The 21,968-nt window shown below is 41.0% G+C and overlaps 2 protein-coding genes across 6 annotated transcripts in view; one reads left to right on the forward strand and one right to left on the reverse strand.

Moving 5' to 3' along the window:
* Positions 1-13,747, forward strand: part of LOC149052227 (stimulated by retinoic acid gene 6 protein-like) — a 35,082-nt gene extending 21,335 nt beyond the window's left edge. For 4 of the 5 annotated variants that reach the window (XM_089213404.1, XM_089213593.1, XM_089213504.1 and 1 more), the window contains 8 exons: positions 7,284-7,359; positions 7,709-7,784; positions 8,723-8,771; positions 9,394-9,517; positions 9,979-10,086; positions 11,106-11,269; positions 11,647-11,763; positions 12,810-13,747. In XM_089213404.1, the coding sequence (XP_089069530.1) occupies positions 7,284-7,359; positions 7,709-7,784; positions 8,723-8,771; positions 9,394-9,517; positions 9,979-10,086; positions 11,106-11,269; positions 11,647-11,763; positions 12,810-12,982 (887 nt within the window). In that variant the 3' untranslated portion in view covers positions 12,983-13,747. The remainder of the gene's footprint in view (positions 1-7,283; positions 7,360-7,708; positions 7,785-8,722; positions 8,772-9,393; positions 9,518-9,978; positions 10,087-11,105; positions 11,270-11,646; positions 11,764-12,809) is intronic. The other variant, XM_089213454.1, reaches the window with a different exon arrangement.
* LOC149052230 (uncharacterized) lies at positions 507-6,395 on the reverse strand. Its single transcript, XM_089212504.1, has one exon. It carries the CDS (start codon positions 6,180-6,182, stop codon positions 909-911), a length of 5,274 nt encoding a protein of 1,757 aa, XP_089068630.1. The 5' UTR covers positions 6,183-6,395; the 3' UTR covers positions 507-908.
* Positions 13,748-21,968: the final 8,221 nt, after the last annotated feature.

A 21,968-nucleotide genomic window follows, 5' to 3' on the forward strand; every position in this document is an offset into this window, starting at 1 on the left:
CTTTACACCGATTTTTCATTTGATCAATGGATTCTAGAAAAACGGGGTAAATTCTGTGAAATTCATCCTTTAAGTGGACTACATCCTACTGACTTGCCGACATCACGATCTTTACCCCGATTTTCGATTTGATCCTTGTGTGAATTTGTCATAAACGGGGTAAATTATGACAAATCCACCCACAAGTGCAATACACCCTTCAATGATTTAGAAACTGTACTTAAAAAAAAAGTGTTTAGGTGATGGGATCGGGAAAACGAGCATGGCTCAGGGGATAGTGTATCTTCGTGAACGGCTACCGTACTGGCTTTCATGTGATGTACGTGCTCACAAGTTTCACGTGAGGAATTTGCTTTTCAAAGATCATTGTCTTTCAGATCACTGAGCTTGAAGCGCTCTGCGGAATAACAACAAAGCGCTCTAGATCTGTAACAGTATAAAATATGCGGCTAGCTGTAACAGCTGAAATCAGCGGAACCGCAATAAAATCGCAATATACTTGTTGGAAATCCCAGTATAACAACACTAGTCACTCGCGTAGTTTTCTTTTCCTATCTTTATTCTAGTCGTCACACGCTTCGTATCGCGTCGATCTTAGCCTATATCTTTTACAAAAACCACAATCCTAAAGACCACCCTTGGTTTTGCGTTGCGAGGTTACACGGCTGACGTCACTTTTCCGACACCCTCCCCCCATTTGTCTCGGAGAGCAAATGTCTGTCGAGAAATGAACCTTATCGCTTAGATTTTATGAACGAATCTATCATCTAGAATTCTCAATCGATTTCCTAATCACACTAATCATTGATCAATCAGTAGCCATAGTGGCAGATGTTCAGTTCATAAGTAGAATGTTCAAGCATCCGATCCGCTGTTGTCATCCAATCTGTTTCGGTTTGGTTCAAAGTTCAATCCCCTTCCTCATCGTGAGCAAGATCCTCCATACGTAATCTTGCTGCGACGGCTGCATCACGGGAAGGCCTGAACGCTGGCGCTTCAATGCGCAACTCGGTCGTTGGAGGTCTGTCGCCGTCTCCCGGTTGATCACATGACAGTTCTAACGGATACAGCTGCTCTACCGCTCGCTCTAGATGTGAGGTCCCTGTGCGCAACTTTGCTCCCCGGACAACACCGTCACGCCCTTTGATTAGTTCCGTGACGATCCCGACCTTCCATTTCCCGCGATTCTTGTCGTCCGACTTGATCAGCACGACCTCGCCCACAATAGGATTTTCGGGCTTTCCAGGATTCTTTAGACGATGGCGTTTGCGCAGCCCCTTTAAGTACTCCCCCGTCCATCGCTTCCAGACAGCCTCCTTGCATCGTCTGAGATACTTTGCTCGCTTGCGTAATTCACGGTCTTCTATGCGGTGCGGTTCCAACTCGAGTAGTGCATTTGGTTGACCAAACAACAGGGAGTGGGGGGTCAAGATCGGTAGCTGCACATCGTCCTCCACGTAACTTAAAGGTCGGTTGTTGACTGCAACCTCTACGTCTAGTATAACCTCCTCTAACTCGGTCCACGTTAGGAACCCGTTTCCAATGGTCTTCTGTAGACTTCTCTTCACCAATCCAACCATTCTCTCGAACTGCCCTCCCCACCAGGGTGCTCTGCTCAGGTTGAATTGCCACTTGATTTCTTGACGGGAGAGGAATTCGTTGAGGCGTTCGTCAGTCATCACTTGTTTCAGCCACTTAGCTGCTGCCATGAAGGTACTCCCGTTGTCTGAGTAAATCTTTTCTGGCCGCCCACGTCGGGCGATAAACCGTTTCAGGCATCGAAGGAATTCTCCCGTTTCTAGGCTGGGTAGTAGCTCAAGGTAAATACCTCTGGTCAGGCTACAGGCGTAAAGCGTTATGTAAGCTTTGCCTTCATGATTCCTCCCCTTTCTATACTTCAGTGGTCCGGCGAAATCCACTCCGACTACTTGGAACGCATTTTCTCCTTCGGTACGATCCCTTGGTAGCTGTCCTGGTGGCAGAACCGCGAACGCTGTGGCGCGGAACCGCTTGCAGCTGTTACAAGCTTTAACGACTCTTTTTGCAAGGCGACGCAACCTGGGAACCCAGTACCTTTCACGAATCTTTGCCATTGTGAGGCTCACTCCCCCATGGAGTGTCCTGATATATGCGTCTGCCACCATCTTCTCCGCGAACGGATGAGACTCAGGCAAGTAAATGGGATAGTCTCCCTGAATCCGCCCTCGGCATTCCAGTAACCCGTCTGCGTTTTCTTGTAGGTTCAGCTGAACACGATGATCTTCGAACCGCTCGTCTCTCTTGAAATTCACCTGTGTTCGCTTTAGCCACAGGTGTCGCTGCATCTCGATCTCCTCTGTCGTGAGTGGTCCCTTAGATCTTCTCGTCTTTTCGCTCTGTAGGTTATGTATAAATCGAGTCACCCACGCACAAACCCTTAGGGTTTTCCATAAGTTGAACTTGATCAGCAAGGCGTCTAGGATGTCTGTCTTAGCTTGTGCTACAGCGAATACTTCCCGTATCACTTTTGCTTCCGCCTGACTGTCTGGTGTGGCCGTTGTCTTAATATCAGCTGGCCATCGCTCTCGGTCTAGTAGCCACTCAGGCCCTCTCCACCATAGCTCTTCATTTTCCACGCTTCCGCTCCGACTGCCAAGGTCAGCTGGGTTGTCCTTTGTACCCACATGACGCCAGTTTACTTCTGGGTGTTGCTGGATTTTCTGCACTCGATTGCTTACGAACTGCTTGTAACTCCCTGCTCCCTTGATCCAATGTAACGCAACGCTGCTGTCCAACCAGCAAACCATATTTCCAACTGGGAAACCCTCTAATGCTTCCTTAACGTTCACAATGAGATTGGTCGCCATGTGACCGGAGACCAACTCGAGGCGGGGGATGGTGAGGCCTTGCTTCGCCAGTCTAGCTTTGGCTGCTATCAGCCCAACACTATCACCGGACGGTTGAGATATGACACCGTACACTGCCGCAGAAACGCCTTGTCCGCTTGCGTCGCCGAAACAATGTAGCTCAATGTTGCTGATCTCTTCAAAGTGTTGAGGTATGGCTCTGGGTACGGAAATGCTCACTGGTAGCTGTGCTTCCCATCTTGACCACTTGGTTCCCAGTTGACCAGGAAGTTGAGCATCCCATCCGACTTTCAAATCACATGCGTCTCGGTACAGTAGTTTTCCACTCAATGTCATAGGCGCTGCGAGCCCTAACGGGTCATACACTCTTGCTATCTTCGCTAGTATCCCTCTCTTTGTCACTTGGGTGCGGTCAGTTGGGAAATTTATTTCAATGGTATCTTGTCGCTTGTTCCATGGAAGCCCGAGAATAGATCCCCCTCCTTCTTGAGGTGCACCCAACTGTTCTTTCGCGAATGTAGTATCTTTGCTAAGAGACTCACCAGGGGACTCCACTGCCGGAACATTTGAATGCCACTTGTGCAGCTTGAATGAGGCTTGGTTAAAGACATGGGTAACGCCTGCTTTGACTTCAAGGGCAGCTTTTACGGTGGGTCCCCCGCTGATAAGGTCATCGACGTATAGACTCTTCTCTATTTCCCTCACCAGGTCCGGATTCTCGGTACGACAGGCTTCCAGGTGTTGTTTGATAACTCCCCCAAGAAGAAAGGGCGATGGGGCCAAACCAAACAGAGCTCTCGTGAATCTCAGTATTTCCACTCGCCTGGATTGCAAGTCCGTGATCCAGTGGAATCTCATGGCATCCCTGTCTTCTTCCCGTATTCGTACTTGTAAGAACGCTTGCTTGATATCACCTGTTAACGCGACTGGGTGGAAACGTGCACGGACAAGAACAGCCCAAAGCTTGTTCTGCAACGGAGGTCCCGCGTGAAGGCACTCGTTGAGAGAAGGAGCCTTCTCTGAAGCTCGGGCAGAGGCGTCGTACACGATTCGAAGTTTGGTACTCTCTGCAGCTTCTCTCACCACTGCTTTATGTGGAATATAGAACTCCTTTCCCACTGGTGGGCCTGACACTCGCTCCACTATTCCTTCGTTAAGCTGGTCTTTAATTATGGCGTCATACTTCTGGAGTATTCCGTTCTTCTCCAGTTTCCGAATGGTACTTTCCAATCGCTTCAAGCTTCCCGCTCTATGGTTGGGCAGTGGAGGGTGGTTTCCCCTCCAGGGTAGCCCCGTCTCGTACCATCCCTCTGGCCCTCGTGTTAATTGTTCCTTGAATTCTTCATAAACATCTGCTTGATCTCCGCCTGGTGTGTCACGCAATCCTAGAACATCTAATTTGCATAGTTGTTCGTAATCTGCCGCTGTCGTCTGGGTCAAGAACATATTAGAGAGGTCAACTTCTTTACCTGGTGACATAATTGTCCATCCGAACTTTGTTAGCTCTGCAACAGGTTCGCCGGGACGTCCGATCTTTGGTATGGTTTCTGTCTTTATTTTCGCGTACTCGCTCGCACCCAGGATAATGTGGACTGGTAGCTCAGGCTTCTCGTCTCTGTCGTCCATGTATACCCCATCCAAGTAGGGATATTTCTCCAGTATCCCAGCATATCCTGGGTTGTCAAGTGATAGCAATGTACTACGGTCCACTCTGGTGACTTCCGTTTCCAATCGAAATTTTCCATCAAGGCTGCCAATCGTCACGCTATGAACTCCGATGACCTTGTTTGTTGACCCAAGCATCATCTCTATGCGCTTGAATTCTTCTCGTAGCGGTTTGTTTCCCAGGTGTTCAAGGATAGCTGACGACGCGTATGAGCTGCCTGCCCCAGTGTCTAGGAGTGCGCGGCATTTGATTCCATTTACTTCTACGACAACAACGGGATACACGACTCTCTCTGTTCCTTTGTTTTGTGCCGTCATAAATCTTCCCCTCGTTGTGTGACCGCTTGGTGGGTGATCACATATTGACGTGTGATGTCGGCGTTGACAGTTATGACACCCGCGGCTTCTACAGCTGTCTGCTCTGTGTTTGTCACTTGTACAATTAAAACACAACTGTTTTTGGCTCAGAATTCGTTTGCGGTCTCCGACCGCGACAACTTTGGTGCAATTAGCGGATGTGGGGTTCGTGTCATCGCAATAGACGCATCCGCGCATCTGTCCTCCATTTGCTTGTTGTTGGACCTGATAAGACCTTCCGCGTGGCGGCGGAACGCGGGCATTCCAGTCGTTGCGATCATTCTTCCTCTTGGACACACTCGCACCATCGCTTTCTTCTCCTTCTGAATTTATGTCTCTCCAACCTTTAATTGCCTGAATCAGTTTAGCGAAATCCCAGTCTCGCCAATCTTCGTGTCCCCGGACTAAGTCTCCCTTTATTCCTTTCAGTTTGTCTAACACCGCCCTCACATTTCCGGAGACTTCACGTAACTTCCCGAGCGTCTCTAAGCTTTGTACATTGAACAGAAGCCTTTTGTAAAACTCATTAATTTCTTTTGGACTGGCGCTTGTGATGGTAGGCAAACCCATGATGTTGTTTACATATGCATTTACAATTTCTGACGTTTTCCCGTACTCCGATTTTAGGATGGCCTTCGCCCTTTCGTACCCCTCAAGATTGAACGGGAGTCCATCTATGTCCGCTCGTACCTTTGTAACAAGGAGTTCCTTTAGATAAGCGAACTTTGTCACTGCTGACAGATCCGTCGCGTCTATTTCCGCGGAAAATTTGTTCCAAAAAGAGAGCCATTGTTCGAAGGACCCATCAAACTTCGTTATTGATAGCTTTGGCAACTTTGCGTGCATTCCGGAATCGCCTGATAACCCTTTCCCTTTTTTGCTACCTAATTCTTCTGATTTTTTTTCGTAATCAAGCTTCATTTCCCATTGTGCTTTTTCAAACGCGAGTTGCTCCTCTCTCTCCTTCGCGATTGTCGCTTTCTCGCTTTCTTTTTCGGCCATTTGCGATTTTTTCTTCACCTCCCCCAAACACTTCCCAAGGTATTCGATCTCCGCGTCTACACCCTCAATAACTTTGTCTATTTCATTGCTCCATGCACATACCTCGTCCATTTGCTCACCCTTTGCAATCTTCTTCTCTTCGATCTTTAATTTGATCTCGTCCGCTTCTTTTGCTAAACACACCAACCCGTCACGGTGTCTCCCAATAGTTGTCGCGTTTGCCTTGTCCACAATGCCCTTTCCCTTTTCTTGCTTGTACGCCAAAAGCTTGAGTTTTGCGTCCAAATTCTTCTGAAGTGCCTCCAGTTCCATGTCTCGATCTCAGTCCCGTCGGAGGTGCCAGTTAGTGTTGGAAATCCCAGTATAACAACACTAGTCACTCGCGTAGTTTTCTTTTCCTATCTTTATTCTAGTCGTCACACGCTTCGTATCGCGTCGATCTTAGCCTATATCTTTTACAAAAACCACAATCCTAAAGACCACCCTTGGTTTTGCGTTGCGAGGTTACACGGCTGACGTCACTTTTCCGACTTACTAATTCAACTTTTTTTTAATAGAGGGCTCAGTGCGATACAGCAAAAACCTACAGTATTCCAAATAAATAACTGAAGGTCAAACTTCTGTGTTTGAAGGAAGACTTCGTGACGCAGACAAATAATCACAACTTTGACCTCTCAGTCGATCTCACCTCCGACAGATCAGGGTGAAGCGTCAAAAAAGATATAATTTTGCGTCGACGAATCATAATCTATGATCTTCAACGATTAAAGAAAAATAAATCAACTATGATATGAAACCACATTGAGCTTTTGTCTTAGCTTGTGGGTAAAATGTTGTCATCGCAGGAGTCGCAAGTCGAGCAATGAAGACTGTAAACAAAGCAAGACTGCAAATTAAGCGTGAGCAATAACGTATCCCTTGGTCGAAAATCGCTTTGTTATTTACGCGGCAAGTTGTTCTTCCACGTATAGGTTATAACAACGATGCGATCAGACGGCGTTAACGAAGAAACGTTAGAATTTTAAGGGAAGTCATGTGTGTGTGAGAGGCCAATGATCTGGTTCGCAATGACTATGCGGATGACAAGTTTTCCTGAAATCAGCAGGAGGTTGTTCATCCGTTGTTGCTGGAAAACACTGGTCAAATTTTCCGCTTATCCCGACCCATCCCGACCCCCTTGAATGTGTACTTTTGCTTAAAGATAAAACTACAACGGAGTCTCTTAACCAGTCCCAAGCTGCGTGTTGCTCGATAGATCACAAAATATGATTGGCCACTGTATCACATTATGTCAGAGGACATATCTACAATAAGGGGGCATAACTATTACGAACGACAGATGAGTAAATAGACTTGGTTGGATGGTAAATTTTTATGGTGATTTTTTTTTCTTTTTTTCAATTTTCTTTGCAGGCGGGATAGAAGCAGGACTTGTTTTGTCTGCGGTCATTTCTCTTTTGATGTTGCTTCACTTCATGAAATGCCATCGGTGAGTCAGTCATCGTGTTCTCAATTTTTTATTGAGGAAGACTTTTCGCTTTTACGGCTTCCTCCACATGTAGGTCGTTACAAATTAAGTGTCAGGGGAAAGGTGATGAAATTTTATATATATATATATATTTTTTTTTTTTCAATTTAATATTCTTACACGCATTTCTGCTTGATGGTCCTTTTCGTTTTTTCTTCGTTATTGTTTTTTATTATTTTTTTAATCTTTGTTATACTGTTTAAAAAATAAAGTATTCCGTGGCAATTATGCTCCCTTGCAAAATAGAGTTGTTGTTGTAAACGATTTCGAATCCAAGGCGCTCACGTCCAACGTTTAAATTTTTTTTCAGAGAACACGTGCTTCAGTTGTATCAAGGGCAAGCAATATATTCAAAGGACCTGCTCTTGACACCTGCAGCTTCAGTGGTACGTACTGTGGTTAAGTGACGGATAATAGGAAGTTTAAGAAACGACGACAGCAGTTGGTTAAAAAATGAACTTATATTTGACCTACGAATCTCGCGATACTCTTAAGTCATGTACTTTCTTCCTCGCTTTCAAAATATCTCGAAACTGAATATGGAACACAGCGTTAAATTAGAAATGGAAGTTTTAAAAGAAATAGCCGTCGCCGTTCACGCTCAACAGACAACGCAAAGTTAGGTCATTTCACGTTGTTGTTTTGCAGATTTACACAAAGAAATTTACAAATTTTTTTTTACCCTCGTGCACAGCTGTTGTTCTGCTTATCTAACGTTTTGTTTCGTTTCGTTCCCGTTCCCGCTTTAATTTTCTTAAACTGCTTGGCTAGTCGTTGTAGTCAGGATGGATCCTGGAACAACAAATCCATTTTCTAGTCTTCTTGATGCTTTTCAAATAAACATCAAACCCTGTTCCTTACATTTTGCTGTTTCTCGAAGAAAAAAAAAGAAAAAAGAAGAAAATGAGCCCTGTCCCTAACAAGCGCCCTGTTTCGATTAAGCACCCTTCCTTGAAGTATCAAACGTAGGTGAGCGCCCGGGCACTAAATCGAATCATTGCTGTATGACAATAATGATGATAATAGCACTAATATTTAAGATACTACTACTAATAATAATGACAATGATAATAATGATGATGATGATGATGATGATGATGACGACAATAGTTGTGTTGGGGAAAATGATAACCATAAAGATGATAAGGATAACACAAGAAAATGACAGAAATATAATGATGATGATGATAGGGAACGGAAGATTTTCAAGAACTCTAGACCCGGAAATATGTGTGACTCTTTGGTTGGACCGTAAGACTTCTGTTATAAAATTTGAGAGTGAAGATTTTGTTGTTGCCTTTTTGTTTCTTTTTATCCCTGCTAGGGAAAGAGTCTCCGATATTCTGGATATCAGATAGCGTACACATTGCTTGGTATAAGAAAATGAATTTGATGTCACACAGTATCTTAAATGCTAATCTTCTGTTTGTCCCTTTCTTTGTTTGAATGATCGACATCAGTATCTGAGCAATTGCCACCTACCCCTCCCCTAAGCCAACAACAGTCAACTGATAATAAGTTAGGGTTAATGTTGGGTTAGTGGAGGGGTAGGAGCGCAATTTCTTAGATACTGACACTGGTCTTGTTTGAACATGATACAAATGTACTAAAGAAATACGCAATAATAGGGATTTGAAATTCTGAGGAAAAAGTTTGCGTGGTCCTTTAAGCGGGCTATTTAACGTTTTTTTTCCTCGGTGACTTTCATTCTCTAGTAGAGTTGTCGCGTTTGAATGAATGTTTACCGTTGATTCATGAAACGACACCTTTATGTTGTCGCCAAAACTTAAATTTGAAGAGATTCAGATTGTTTATGATTTAACCATAGTTGAGAAGCAACGCGGTCTTTAAAGGGAAGTAATAGTATTTCATGAACCTGCAAATTTTAATTTATTGTTTATACTAGCAGGTGGGCTCGTAATTTCGCAATGCTCTGGGTACAAATGTGATCTCACCATGAAGCTCTTTGATGTTTTATCTTCGTTTCTTTTGTAGGTTTTGGCACTCTGACAATTTTTCTGTCAACTGTGGTTGCTGCTCTGGCAATCATTTTCAAATCGAAAGAACTGCTCGCCCCAGAATTATGGAAACATTTGAGAGAAACTGGAATTGCTATTTTGTAAGTTTTACCGATTTATATGTTGTATCGATTTGAATCTTAAGAATGAGAGTTATATGATTGTATCACATTGTTGTCTTCTGGTTATTGTGATCGTTGTGGGCGTACTGCGTAAAAGGCGGGAAAATACGAATGATCAAATCACGATTTGTTCAAGTTTTGAATCTGATTGGTTGAGAAGGTGGCGTGAGCTTTCTGGACCAATCACATGGGGAAGTTAAACAAAATCACAGCAATCCTCGATTACCTTTGACACTCAATTGAAAAATACTCTACTACATGAAGAATGCAACTCTAAAGATTGTTTAAGCATCAAAACAAGATACAGTAACATATTTGCAGGATCAGGATTTCGTGGCTAAGCTGGTTTTATAATTATAATCATAATTTCATAATTATAATGAGACTTGAAGGCTTTTCGAAAGACGCAATCTAGTACTCATGGGATGTTGTTTTTACAGACCCACTTTGGCCTTGGCTATTTTTCTGATGTTGTTCCAGTTGTTTCTGACACATTTCGTCTTCCGGTACTCGAATTATCCAAACACCACTGTCACAATTGATAATAGGTATTGTTGTATATCATTCTGAGCTGAATCTCTTGTTGTGTGATGCGCACGCCCTGAACAACTGATCTACTCATTACAAACACGTGCAGGCATCTATGACTAGTACTAGGCCTGACAGAGTGCAGTCCGATTCGGTCCGTAATTCATCAAGTGATTGAAAAAATTATAACAGTACGCATATAACGCGTATAGTCACATAGGCATGCTACGTTAAATGGCCAGTTACAAGCATAACGTGAACTGTACACTGTCCCTTTAGTGCACTAATCAAAACTATAGCAAAATTCGCGAACGTGATTAATTATCACCAGCCCGATTTGAGAACTAATAGGACGGCGTGCGCGTCATGTGTGTAATTGGACAGTGTAAGAGGATAGCTCAAGAGACAGTTAACACGTCATGCCAGGGTAAGTGGACAGAACGCGTCGTGTGCTGTTGTCTCGCATTTTGCCGAGTTAACGGTTGCTTTTTTTTCTTTTTCTCTTTTTAACGAAAACGTACAACCACAACCGATCTCTAGTTTCTTTCTCAAATTTTGTTACGACTACTGACCGAATTGGACTCCGCTCGGTCCTATTTGGCTGCTGATGACCGATGGCGTAGCAAATTTTATCATTGTGTTGATAGGATATGTCATATGCTACTGTATGTTTAGTGGTCAACTCACGCCTTGCCGAGAGAACGTTCAATACAAAGCTGCGGTAGATTAATTGAACGTCGACACAACAACTCATCGACAGAAACGTCTCTGATGAGAAGATTTTTGCCATATATCTTTGTTATCATTGTATGTGTGTTTATTGTTGTTGATGTTGTTGTAGTGGTAGTGGGTGTTGTTGTTTTCGTTGCTGTGATGGTTGTTGTTGTTGCTGTAGTTGTGGTCGTTGGTTTGTTGTGCGTTGTATCCAGGTTAATTAGTAATTCTCCTAGATTCACATCTTGCTTATGGGTCACGAAGCTTAAAATACTCAGCCCGTATCGTATACACTTTATTTTTGGTCTCTTTCTCTCTCTTTCAGGCGGCTATTCTCCATCATGTCATACTTTTTCTTCTTCTACAACATAATTCTTGGACTTTTCTCTGGTTTTATGCGAATTCTAAAGGGCATGCTTTTAGGAGTGATTTTCATCTCTCGTATCGATCGTACATCACTGATGCAGGGTTTCCAGGCTTGGGACAAAGGTAAGGAGCACGCACCCAGTATAAGCAATTTATAAGTGGCAGAGGCTATGTGAAGGGAGATATACAACATACAGACCTATGATGCTGCCATGTTGTCACTATTTCCTAAAACAACTTTTAACCAATGAATAATGTTTGTAAGACTTCTGGGACGAAAGGAAGGTCGAACAGAAATTCCTCAGTGATAAGATCCAAGAAATTGCCTAGAACGCAGCAAACGGTAGTGGTTTAGTAGCGATTTGTAATAGCTTTACGTCTGATTGTTCGAGAGAGTTGCACGAGATTTATAGAGTTGTCATTGTGCTAACGAAAGCATAACCTATGGATCCTGGACAACCTTTGACTCTAACTTCAAATTTTCTTCATTTTCTTTTCAGCTTTTGTCGCATACCTTAGTTTTGTGACTGTGCTGGTTGCCCACAGCCATCCCGTGATGCTGGTGTTCTGTCAGTTGCTTATTGACAGAAAAAAAGATCACCAGCCCCCGCAAGACCGTAAGTAAATAGTCTCTAGAATCATGACTCGGCTGGGATGATTCTGATTGGCTCGATTGATAAACGGACAGATGAGCGTGCGCACAAATGGGCGGACAAACGAATGGGCAACTGTGGCTTAGAGACAATTGGCATGTTTGTTTCCTTTATAAGATCAAAACACAGCGCTGTTTATGCACTGGCAACGGACACTCAGCAACCAATCAGAACATTAGAAATGATCTTTTCACAGAGGGCAAGAAACGCATAATATTCTTTTGTTAAACGTCGTTATTAATGTCAAAAACGTGGAAAATTTGGCAGAAAATGTACCCCATTCCTCAAGTCAGATAAGAAGATAAGATAATTTGGTAAGAAATGGGTAATATTGAGAAGAAACTTGCGATGCGAGCTATGTTCGGTTGGTTACTATTAATTTCATATCCATTCTGTGGTCACGCGGGAATATTGAAAGGTAGCCTTTCTTCTTTGCCACTTTGCACAGTTTTTTGAGGAACTAAAACGTATCTCGCTGACTGTTACTTTTCAAGCCGCCCTTTAAAAAAACGATTGCATTCTGGGTGATATAGAACAGTTTTAAGGCTTTTCATGAGGAGAAAAAGAAACATCCCTACGTGTGTAATCTTTTTTTCAACTTGAGGCTGAAGTGCTTAAGTACTCCGTTCTTAACGTTAAAATAAGTTTTCAAGCACCGTGTTTTAAGGCATCTATTTTGTTGCCGGATCTCCGACAAAGCCTGTATATTGTAGGTTTGGCATTGAGGCAGGACGCTCTGAAGCTTTGTAATATTTGTTTTAAATGACATTTCGTTGCCATTCCAAAACAATAGTAAAGGAAGTAAAGACATTTTGTCTCCTTTCTTACTCAAAGTACGAAAGAAATTTCTCTCTTTTGGCCTATTTTCTCTATTGCTATGATTCCTTTGTTGTCATGAACTAATTTCTTGAAGGGTAATTAACTTGAAATACTCGACGAAGTCCCTCCAGATCTGGTCCAAACCTCTCAAACGCAGCTTATATAGCCATTCCTCTCTCTTTGTCTTTCAGGCTTTATGCGGGAGCCCCGTCGGCCGCGCATGTCTCAAAAGGCTGTCAACCGCTGGTTCCTGGCCGTGACTCTCCTACGCAACCCATCTTTTATCAAGTACCGCCGCCAAGGCCGCCATTTCACGGCATCTGTTGTGACTCTTGGAAGCGTGAACTTTGACGTTCCAGTGTAAAACTTTGAGACAAACTCAGAAGGAAGACCACCGTTCTTTCTTTATGGTTCAATTTTCCGGAGATCTGCTGTAGCTTGGGGTTAAAAGTTTCCCTCGTTTTTTACCACAGCATAATACAGTCTGTATCTTGGTGTTGTTATTGTTGTTGTAGTTGCTTTTTTTTTTGTATTTTAAATTTTTTGAGTCAACATGTTACTCCTCTAATGAAAGCTACTCTAAATTCTGGGCTAAACTTTATTAAACACGTAGATTGTGGTAGAGAAGTGAGTAAAGAAGCACACAAAGTACTTATTGAAAAACAATTTAAAATTGTGGATTTTTATTGCTGGCTTCGGAAATGGGAATTACATTATCTGGCAAACATGGAGAGGCAAATGGTAACATTTGCAATTTAAGATGAAGTTTTGGGAAATCTACTTCTCTTTAAACGATAATGGATTCTAAATATTGATTAATTTTCTTTGGTACATTTGAATTTGATGAGTTTTTTTTAAAGATAATATATCGAGTATTGAAAAGTAATATATACAAAAAGAGCAAGCAGTTTACGTTAGGCTAAAACCCAAGTATATAGGAAGGAAAAAAAAGAGAAAAATAATAAATAAATATTACAGTTTGCTTAGGAATTTAAAGCGGACGTTTTTGGTTTTTTATTTTTTTTGTTTCTTTGGTTTTTTTGTTTGTTTTGTCGTTGTTGTTGTTGTTGTTGTTTTCCTTTAGTTATTATGAAACTAAGAAAAGTAAAAATTGGCGCACGATACCAAATAATGTTGTGAATTTATGAGGTCCGTGATTGGGGGAAAGACTTGGGAAGGAAGGTGTGGGTTTGGAACTGGGGAGCAAAGAACCAGTGGCAATAAAAAATACGCAATTGACAGACAGCTGTGAGCATTAGCCACACGAGTGCTTCAGCGAAGGCCGATTTCTTTCACACGTGCGAATATATTCATATACGACTAGCGAACTCCAACATCGTGAAGACCTCTGATCTTTGTCCGAAAAAAATTAGCGGAAGTGGAAAGTGAGGTGGGAGTGAAATATTGAATTGGTGGGACTACCGGCGAAACCGGATTTCATTCGATTTTGTTTGCTCGTTTTTATCCGCGCGGGGATCCCGGTCGAATTCCCACTGACTCCCGGGTACAAATCTCCTCACAGGCATCCCGAGAGATACTGACAGGTGTCCCTTGGGAATCTGGACGGAAACTTGCAAAAAATAGCGACGTACACTTCAGAGGGTAATGACATCAAGGAACTCGCTTTTTTAACTCGTGAATTGCGCGCATGCGCAAGAGCGAGTTATAGATATGATGTGGAGAATGGCACTCGCTCGCTCGCTCGATTGGTCGATTCCTGTAAACCTTTTTTTCGATTTTAGGCTTTTGAGTACATTTGATAGTTTTTGGCGAGTAATAAACAAACGAAATGGTGACCTTTGTTGCTAAGAAGGGTGGTGGGGTGAAAAAGAAGCCGATGATAATCTTAAAAGAGTTTATTTTCGTTTTAGTTTCAACAAGCGGCGTCAGCGACTGGCAGGCGTGCGATGATTCACACTGAAATAAGAAAACAACCTTCGTTTTTCATAAAATTGTAATTTACAGTCCTTGAACTTGAAAACGATCCGAAGATTCATTAAAAATATAACTTACTCCGAAGCGCTCGGAGTTTACAGGTGTAAAAGTTTTTTCTGTTATGGTATGAGATTGGGGACAAAATCGATCGTTACATTTCGTATCGTGCGTTTTTTCTGTGTGAAGGAACAAAAGGTGCCGTCGTTTTGTATTTCAATGTGTTTGGATTACGATCACCAAGAGCATTATGGCGCAAACGCTCAAAATACTTATAGACGCATACACAAGTCGCACTGTTCGCGGCCAATCGACACTAAAAGATGTTACTGAGCGGTAATTTTGGACCGGATTGGGTCGCGAACGCTTGAAAGCCATGAAAGCCTTGAATGCCTTGTTTGCCATGTATGTCAAGTATGCCAATGTATTAGTTGAAAAACGTACACCTGTTGTAAAAAATGCAAAATCTGAACTCTGAAACCAAACTGCATATACTCTATGCAATCTATTGAACAACACTGCTACCGTGAGACTGAAGAACAAACTCTAATGGTGCAAACTGCTTGTGAAGAAAGGCGCTATGTTGGATTCACTTGATGCCAGGGAACGTAGCTACGATAACAGTGCGAATGGTATTAATTTCACGATCAGAAAGGTGAATCTTACGTTTGTTTTCATTGTGGTTGTATTGATATTATTTTTTAATAAATACATGATCCAAAATCCTGTGTTTTTGTGTATAATGTTATTATGTTAAGTATTGTTTACGCAATTGTCTTGTCACAGGCGGCCCAAGCTCACGCCTCGAGAAGAAGCCAACGATTAATTCATGAACGCATCACGCGTAGTGTGACTCGGTTTTAAGTTACGAGAGGAACCATTGAAAATTTGAACACGTTATAAGGAATATTATAGGCAACGTAATATGGTCGATTTACAACGATAAATATTTCGAAATATGAACATTTTTCTCATAAAATCAATAAAACTTACCCATACCCTGTGTATCCCTTGTAGTTTCTGGCGATTTCTGCCGTTTTAAGCTTGCTTACCATCACTGTTCTTCACGTCATCTACTTTATTACGTTGGTAAAATCTGTACAGACATCACATCAACCAACTCCCGCACAAAGTAAGAAGACTACATTGAAGGCTTGAAATTGTATTTCGATCGATTTTCATCAAAAAATGGGCCAGGAAGTTTCCAAATAATTGTGAAGGCTGATGGCAGAGAAGCGATTGCGTGACGCTCGGTAAGCTGTAAGATGACATGTTATTATATACCAGACGTAAAAACTCTTCAAATTCCCAGTCTGCATTTTTTACCACTCTACAGTCTGCAGTCTATATTTTGTATCCGGTCTGCTGTCTGCATTTTGTACTAACAGGTATCCGTGGCACCAATACAGTTTATTTTTGGTTACATTTATTCGCACAACACACTTAATCTACCACAAAATACATGTGAGTGAGGTAATTTGACATTTTGGTTTATTTTCCGCGTTAATACTCTTCTTTCCTTTTGTAAAAATGTAGACAACTTACAATGTTTCAAGCAATCCACCCACCCTACAAAAAAATAACTCTTGCATGCATAGCATGCCTATGTTTTGAAATAAGTGTATGCCCTTGGCCAGACTTGAGCTCACTATTTCAGTATACTAGTTATAGTTCTCACTAGAGCTGCCCCCGCCCTACAGTACCATTTTCTATTGTTTTTTTTTTTTGAGTTGGGCTTGTTGTTTACAGTTGTGTAATTTTTCTGTTATGTTGTTACGGAATTGCGGCTCAGTACTTTGGTTTTAGTAATTTTGGATCTCAAAATACTACAAGTGTACAAAATGTAGTTTTGGGAAGTGCTTGGGATGTTTTTTTTTTTTGCTGTGTGGTTTAACTTAGGATTTGTTTGTTCTTCACGATCAAGAAGAAGCAGAATGTAGGGACTTGGGTGAGTTTTGAAATTGGAATGTTATAGGTGGCAGACTTGCCTCTGACAAATCCAGAAATTGCCGAGTCTTTCGGCTTTGTGCAATAAGCTTGATTTGCGGCTGACAAATCGGAGTTAACCGAGTCTTTCGGTCAAAATGCTAAACTTACACCGTCTTCTGGGCATCGGTGAAATTATTTCTGTATTAACTTCTGTATAACACAAATGAAACTCTATAACTCTGAGAATAATCCAACATCAAAGCAAACGAGTTAGAAGCTCAACTTTTTCATGTATTAGATATCTGGTTATACTTTAAGTATGCTGCAAGTTCTTTGCTTTAAGTTCTAACGTTAGCTGACTGAGCTGCGGACCCTCCGCCGCCTTCGATCGAGACTTCACACAACTGTTTCTCTTTTGACGGATTTTGATCACCTTTTAAACTCAAAACTACCTTTAATTGTTAGAAAGATGCTATACACACTTACCGTTGGACTTGGAAACGCTTCTCGACGCTTTCAGGGACGCTTAACTCGAAATCTCGACAAGGACAAAGCTTGTATCAAAGACGCCGATCCCAATAGTACTCGCGCGCGTTTTTGCTGGCCGCCCATGACCATTTGCGGGAAAAACGTTGATACCTTGCGGCCGTGCAAGCGATCAAATCGAGATTTTTTCTGGTTATGATCTACCGAAAATACCTACATTCTCTCTTCTCCAGTCTTCCTTTATATTACGCGGGGAGTCCTAAGGTGCCTCCTCGGGTTTTTGGCCCTCTGGGGCCAAAAACCCTGCGGGGGCAACTAGTCCGACACCCGTAGTATCACTACACTTGATTCCAAGGATCCAGAACCATCCAGGTTACCCTGCTCACAGTGTCTAGTTTCAATTGTAATGCCTTCTTATCCCAACGTTACTTTGCTTCTTTGCTACATCAGCGAACACTGAACTACTATGGGTAGGTCTTTCAGTGATCATGGAGGCAATCTCACTTGGCATCGCTGATGGAAAAGAAGGATTACAAAGCTTTACGAGTGATAAATAGTAAGAAAAAAATTCAAAGGTTTCTTCTTGCTCTTCTCCTTTTTATTCGTTGCATTAAATACTTTGGTTTTTTTTTGTATATATTTTGGGACAATTATCATTTCCTTTGCTTTCACTTCTTCGAGTTTAGTTGCTGGCTTTCCTCGACTAACAACCTGATCTGGATATTCGTCACCTTTGTGGCTTTCATATAAGTTGTGAGTTTATGATTAGTGTTGCTGAATGTGATTGGTATACCTGGACTTAATGCTGCCACAGACTTTTTTCTCTGCTCTTTAGAAAAACAAATTAAGTATTTATGATATGACCCCCCACAATAATTACCACTTCCCTTTTCCTACTTACTCGCAAAAAAAAAGTGGACGTTGTTGCTGTTTGCAGGGTTGCTAGTCAATTTTAACATAATGATCGCCTTCAATTGCGAGAAAAACCTCTCGAGACAATTTCTTCACAGGCGTAAGATAGCTTCACAAATTCTCCAACTTTTACAAGAAAAAAGAAATTCTTCCCTCTCCTTGTTAATGTTTTCTCACTGTTTCACATTGATATGCCAAGATATGTTTTTCGCCCAAAAATAATTCATGAAAAAAACCCTTGAAAAAGATGAATGGAGCAGGAAAAGTAGGAGATGTTGAGTTTATAAAATTTAAAATGAGACTTCACTTGGCGTGGTTCAGTCAGTTTAGACAATTTTGTTCGCGATTTCTTTGGTTCATTGTCAGTGTATCGAACCTCATAATCTCCTGGTTAAGAGTTGTTTTCCCTGTAAATGACTCCTCATCCCACCCTTGTTGCCAAACTAGTAACGTCTTTGGCGAGGATCCTCTCCTGCTTTGGCTATTCAACAACCATATCTAAATAATTAATTTATTTCTATTGTATTCTTCAGTTCAACATCATGATACTCGTACGAGTCATAGAGAAGATGACCAATTTGTTGCAGCCAACAGCGGAAGACAAGCATTCTCAGCAAATACGGTAAAATTCACGACATAAAACTAAAACGAAATAGTGGAAAAGATTGCCATGTCCTCCTGTAAAGCAATATTCGCCTAGCTTACTCATTCCTTAATCAGTGAGGCATTGCAATATCTAATAATGAAAATTCATTGTCAAAGGAAATTAATTTAATGCTTTGTTTTGTTTTTTTTTGTTTCTTAACTCCTAGACTTGGCATCAAAGTATGCGTAGTAATAATTCCCCAGCTGGGTGTCACGTGGCTATTTGGTCTCTTTTCACCTAAACACATAGCTTTTGCTTACCTCTTAACCATACTCAACGCTACTCAGGTCAGTGTTCGATAGTCTCAAAAATCATTCAATCTCGATTATATATTTTGTTTTCTAACTACGTAGGACACTATTACATTGGTTAGATGGTATTTTTTGAAACAGTAAAACCAAAAAGCTGTTAACTATGCAAGAGAAGACAGATTTCTTCTTCATTTCTAGGATATGCAATTCCCCTCCTTCTTAAAATTCTTTTCATACTAACAGAAATCTTACTAGATATATGACCAATTTATTTGAATATTGTGAAAGTAATGATCTTAAAATCATGTTTATGCTGCAGGGTTTCCTGATTTTCGCTCAACACTACACGCGAAACAATCAGGTAAGAGAAGACATCAAAATGACTATACACTAACTTCATATCATCAAATTTTTGGGTTTAAATCAATATCGGTGGAATGCTAAGAATCATATCTCATGTTTCCCGTCTATCTGCAGATCTGAGAGGGATTCAAAAGAAAGATGAACATCGTTTTTCCATCTTCTATATAGGACAACTCCAGAGGGGAGAGCTCACAGGTCAATCCAAGTAAGGTTGGGGATGTATGGGCAGCTGAATTGCAGTCTTGTGCTGAATTTGAATCGAAATCACACTTAATTTAAATAACTAGATCCAACCAGCCGGAAATAACAGTCAATTAATTAGTACAATCACTTAGTTAAAAGCAATGAGTCGGTTGTGATCAGTCTGATTTATGATCTGCAGGTAAAAAGACGTCATTATATTCATCTTTGTTCAAGCGCTTAGCTAGTTGTAGTTGTAACCTGTCTTTTTCATGATTATAAGTTTATTTTCTAGGCATATCAGATATATTTGCCGACAAGATTTATCGAAATAAACTAATAAATATATTCTATAAATTTTAATGGCTTAGTATGTTGATAACTGCCCTTCAAATAAGACCACAGTCTGCAATAGACGAGGCGGTATTTATGCCAGGAAATCAAGACTCTTCTTTCTTTTAAAAGCATCCTAACACGCAGCTTTAATTGAATGTATTTACCTTTGATTCGTACGTGCTAGCTTGCTGCGCTTACTTCATGATTGTTTCATGTTCGAAGTTTCACTTACTGAGTTTCAAACTACTCATCAAACACTGTTATTACTATTAACAATGATTATGTATACTAACTGTAACCATAAGTTTCTAGAAATTTTTAGAATGCTGACATGTATGCCAAGGAATTTTCTGGAGCATTTTATTGGGTTATGTAGCCATGGTACATCCCTATGATATGGATTATCGTTTTGAATCGAAAATACATCGGTTCATTTGGAATTAAATTGGAGCAATGTTAACTGGAAATGGCATAAACCAGTAAAAATTTAAAGGAAAAAGCTTAGCGATAGAAATGTGGAATATTTCCATGGGCCTGGTCCTCAAATATTACTACAACAAAGACGTAGCATTGAAGATGAATTTCAACAAGCAAGAAAATTAGTCGATTATGTAAATGTGCCTAACAGTTTACAATAGTCTAGGTTACATCATACCCATTTATAAATAAACATGGATGACGAAGCGCACGATTTTGGCGAAAGAAAAAAACAATATACAAGTACTTGTATACTCTCTACACTGCTAAAACGCGATATGTCAAAACTCTTCAAGCGTCGACTGACTAAATATTGCAGCTAAGATTAGGGAATATATTTATTGAAGAATAAATGGTCAATTATTCAATGAGCGTGGAGAGATACTAGGAGTAGAATGTCTGGCCCACAGAGCACATCACCATGACCCAGGAACGCCTCGCACTCAGACCTTTTCATTCCAACGCTCCTTCTAAAATGTTGGAATTCAAACATTTGGACACAAAAGTGATGGTTTGTATGACGCTTTAGCAGGGGAGAGTTGTTTTTGAGACTGAACAGTAAAACCGTGAGGCCGTTAGCCCCTGGTGGTTTTCTGATCAATTTACGATCAACTTTATGTAAATTCAGATCGAACTCGTGATCTAAGAAAACCGAGAAGAAATCCTTTGACTCGGAGTTTGCCGTGGTATAAAAATAATCATACATGTTAATTAACACATGAGCGAGTTAGTCCATCAAAGTTAAAGGCATACGAAGTAATTGGACCCACCAACTGAAACGCGCAGCATGTCATAGGCGAAATGAATAACTAATAATCATTCCCAGTATTTTATGCATACGAACAAATGGCATACTAGCTCTAGCTGCCAGTTGATGTTCGAGACAACTTTCATTTAGCAGAGCTCAAAAAGAAATAATCATTCTGAAAATAAATTATTTTTAAGCTGCCTCTCTACAAAACTTCAACTACAAAAACTGCTTTAATGCTGTGAGGTTTTTTGATTGTATTAAGAAAAACAATACTCCACATCCGGTGCAAGTTGCTTTTTTGTCTATTGGTCTGTCTATGACAGAAAAATAAAAATGGAGACTAACGCCATGAATATGCGATCACAGATCATGATTTGCATTAAAATCAAACTCGTACGAAAGCGTTTTATGAGGATGCCGCAAATCCAAAACTCTCAAGCGAGGTGAATCAAATTTAAGTGTAACGATAGCTCTTTAGAGCACCCTTGCATATCCTGGGCATGAAGAGGTGGATGATAAATGGAACTGAATCCGGCAAAATTTTCAAAGCCCTTTTCATATGTTGTGTGCTGGGTAAGTATGACGCTAGTTATTCCTGTTTGTTCTGCTGTAGCTATGAAACCGTCAAAACTAACTTTCCAATTTGTCACAATTTGTGATTAAAAGCGTAAGTTGGAAAGCAAAACGAATAAGTCGTAGAATAACGGTGCTATTACCCTGATCTCCCCAATTTCCACTTTTAAAACAAAGCCTAATTCTAATTTTTACCTCAGTAAGGTAGAGGGTTTTGATGCTCATCGGTTTTTTTTAAATTAATGATATAAAAATACTTTCTCGTTTCTATCAATATCGTTATCACTATTCTTATACATTTTTCGTTTATTTGTTACTTCATCTATTTTCCTCTCATAGATTGCCAAGCAACCTGTTTTACATATTTTCCAAAAGCGGAGCTTGTCTGCTTGAGACAGGGAGGTGACTTGGTCTCCATCGAAACTGAAAAAGAATGGCATTTTATCAATCATGAGATTCAAAACCGTGATACTTGGAATACTGGTGCGTGGCACATTGGTTTAAGGATGATAAA

The sequence above is a fragment of the Pocillopora damicornis genome, chromosome 1 (assembly GCF_964200805.1).
Source record: "Pocillopora damicornis chromosome 1, jaPocDami1.2, whole genome shotgun sequence".
Classification (NCBI taxonomy): Eukaryota; Metazoa; Cnidaria; class Anthozoa; order Scleractinia; family Pocilloporidae; genus Pocillopora; species Pocillopora damicornis.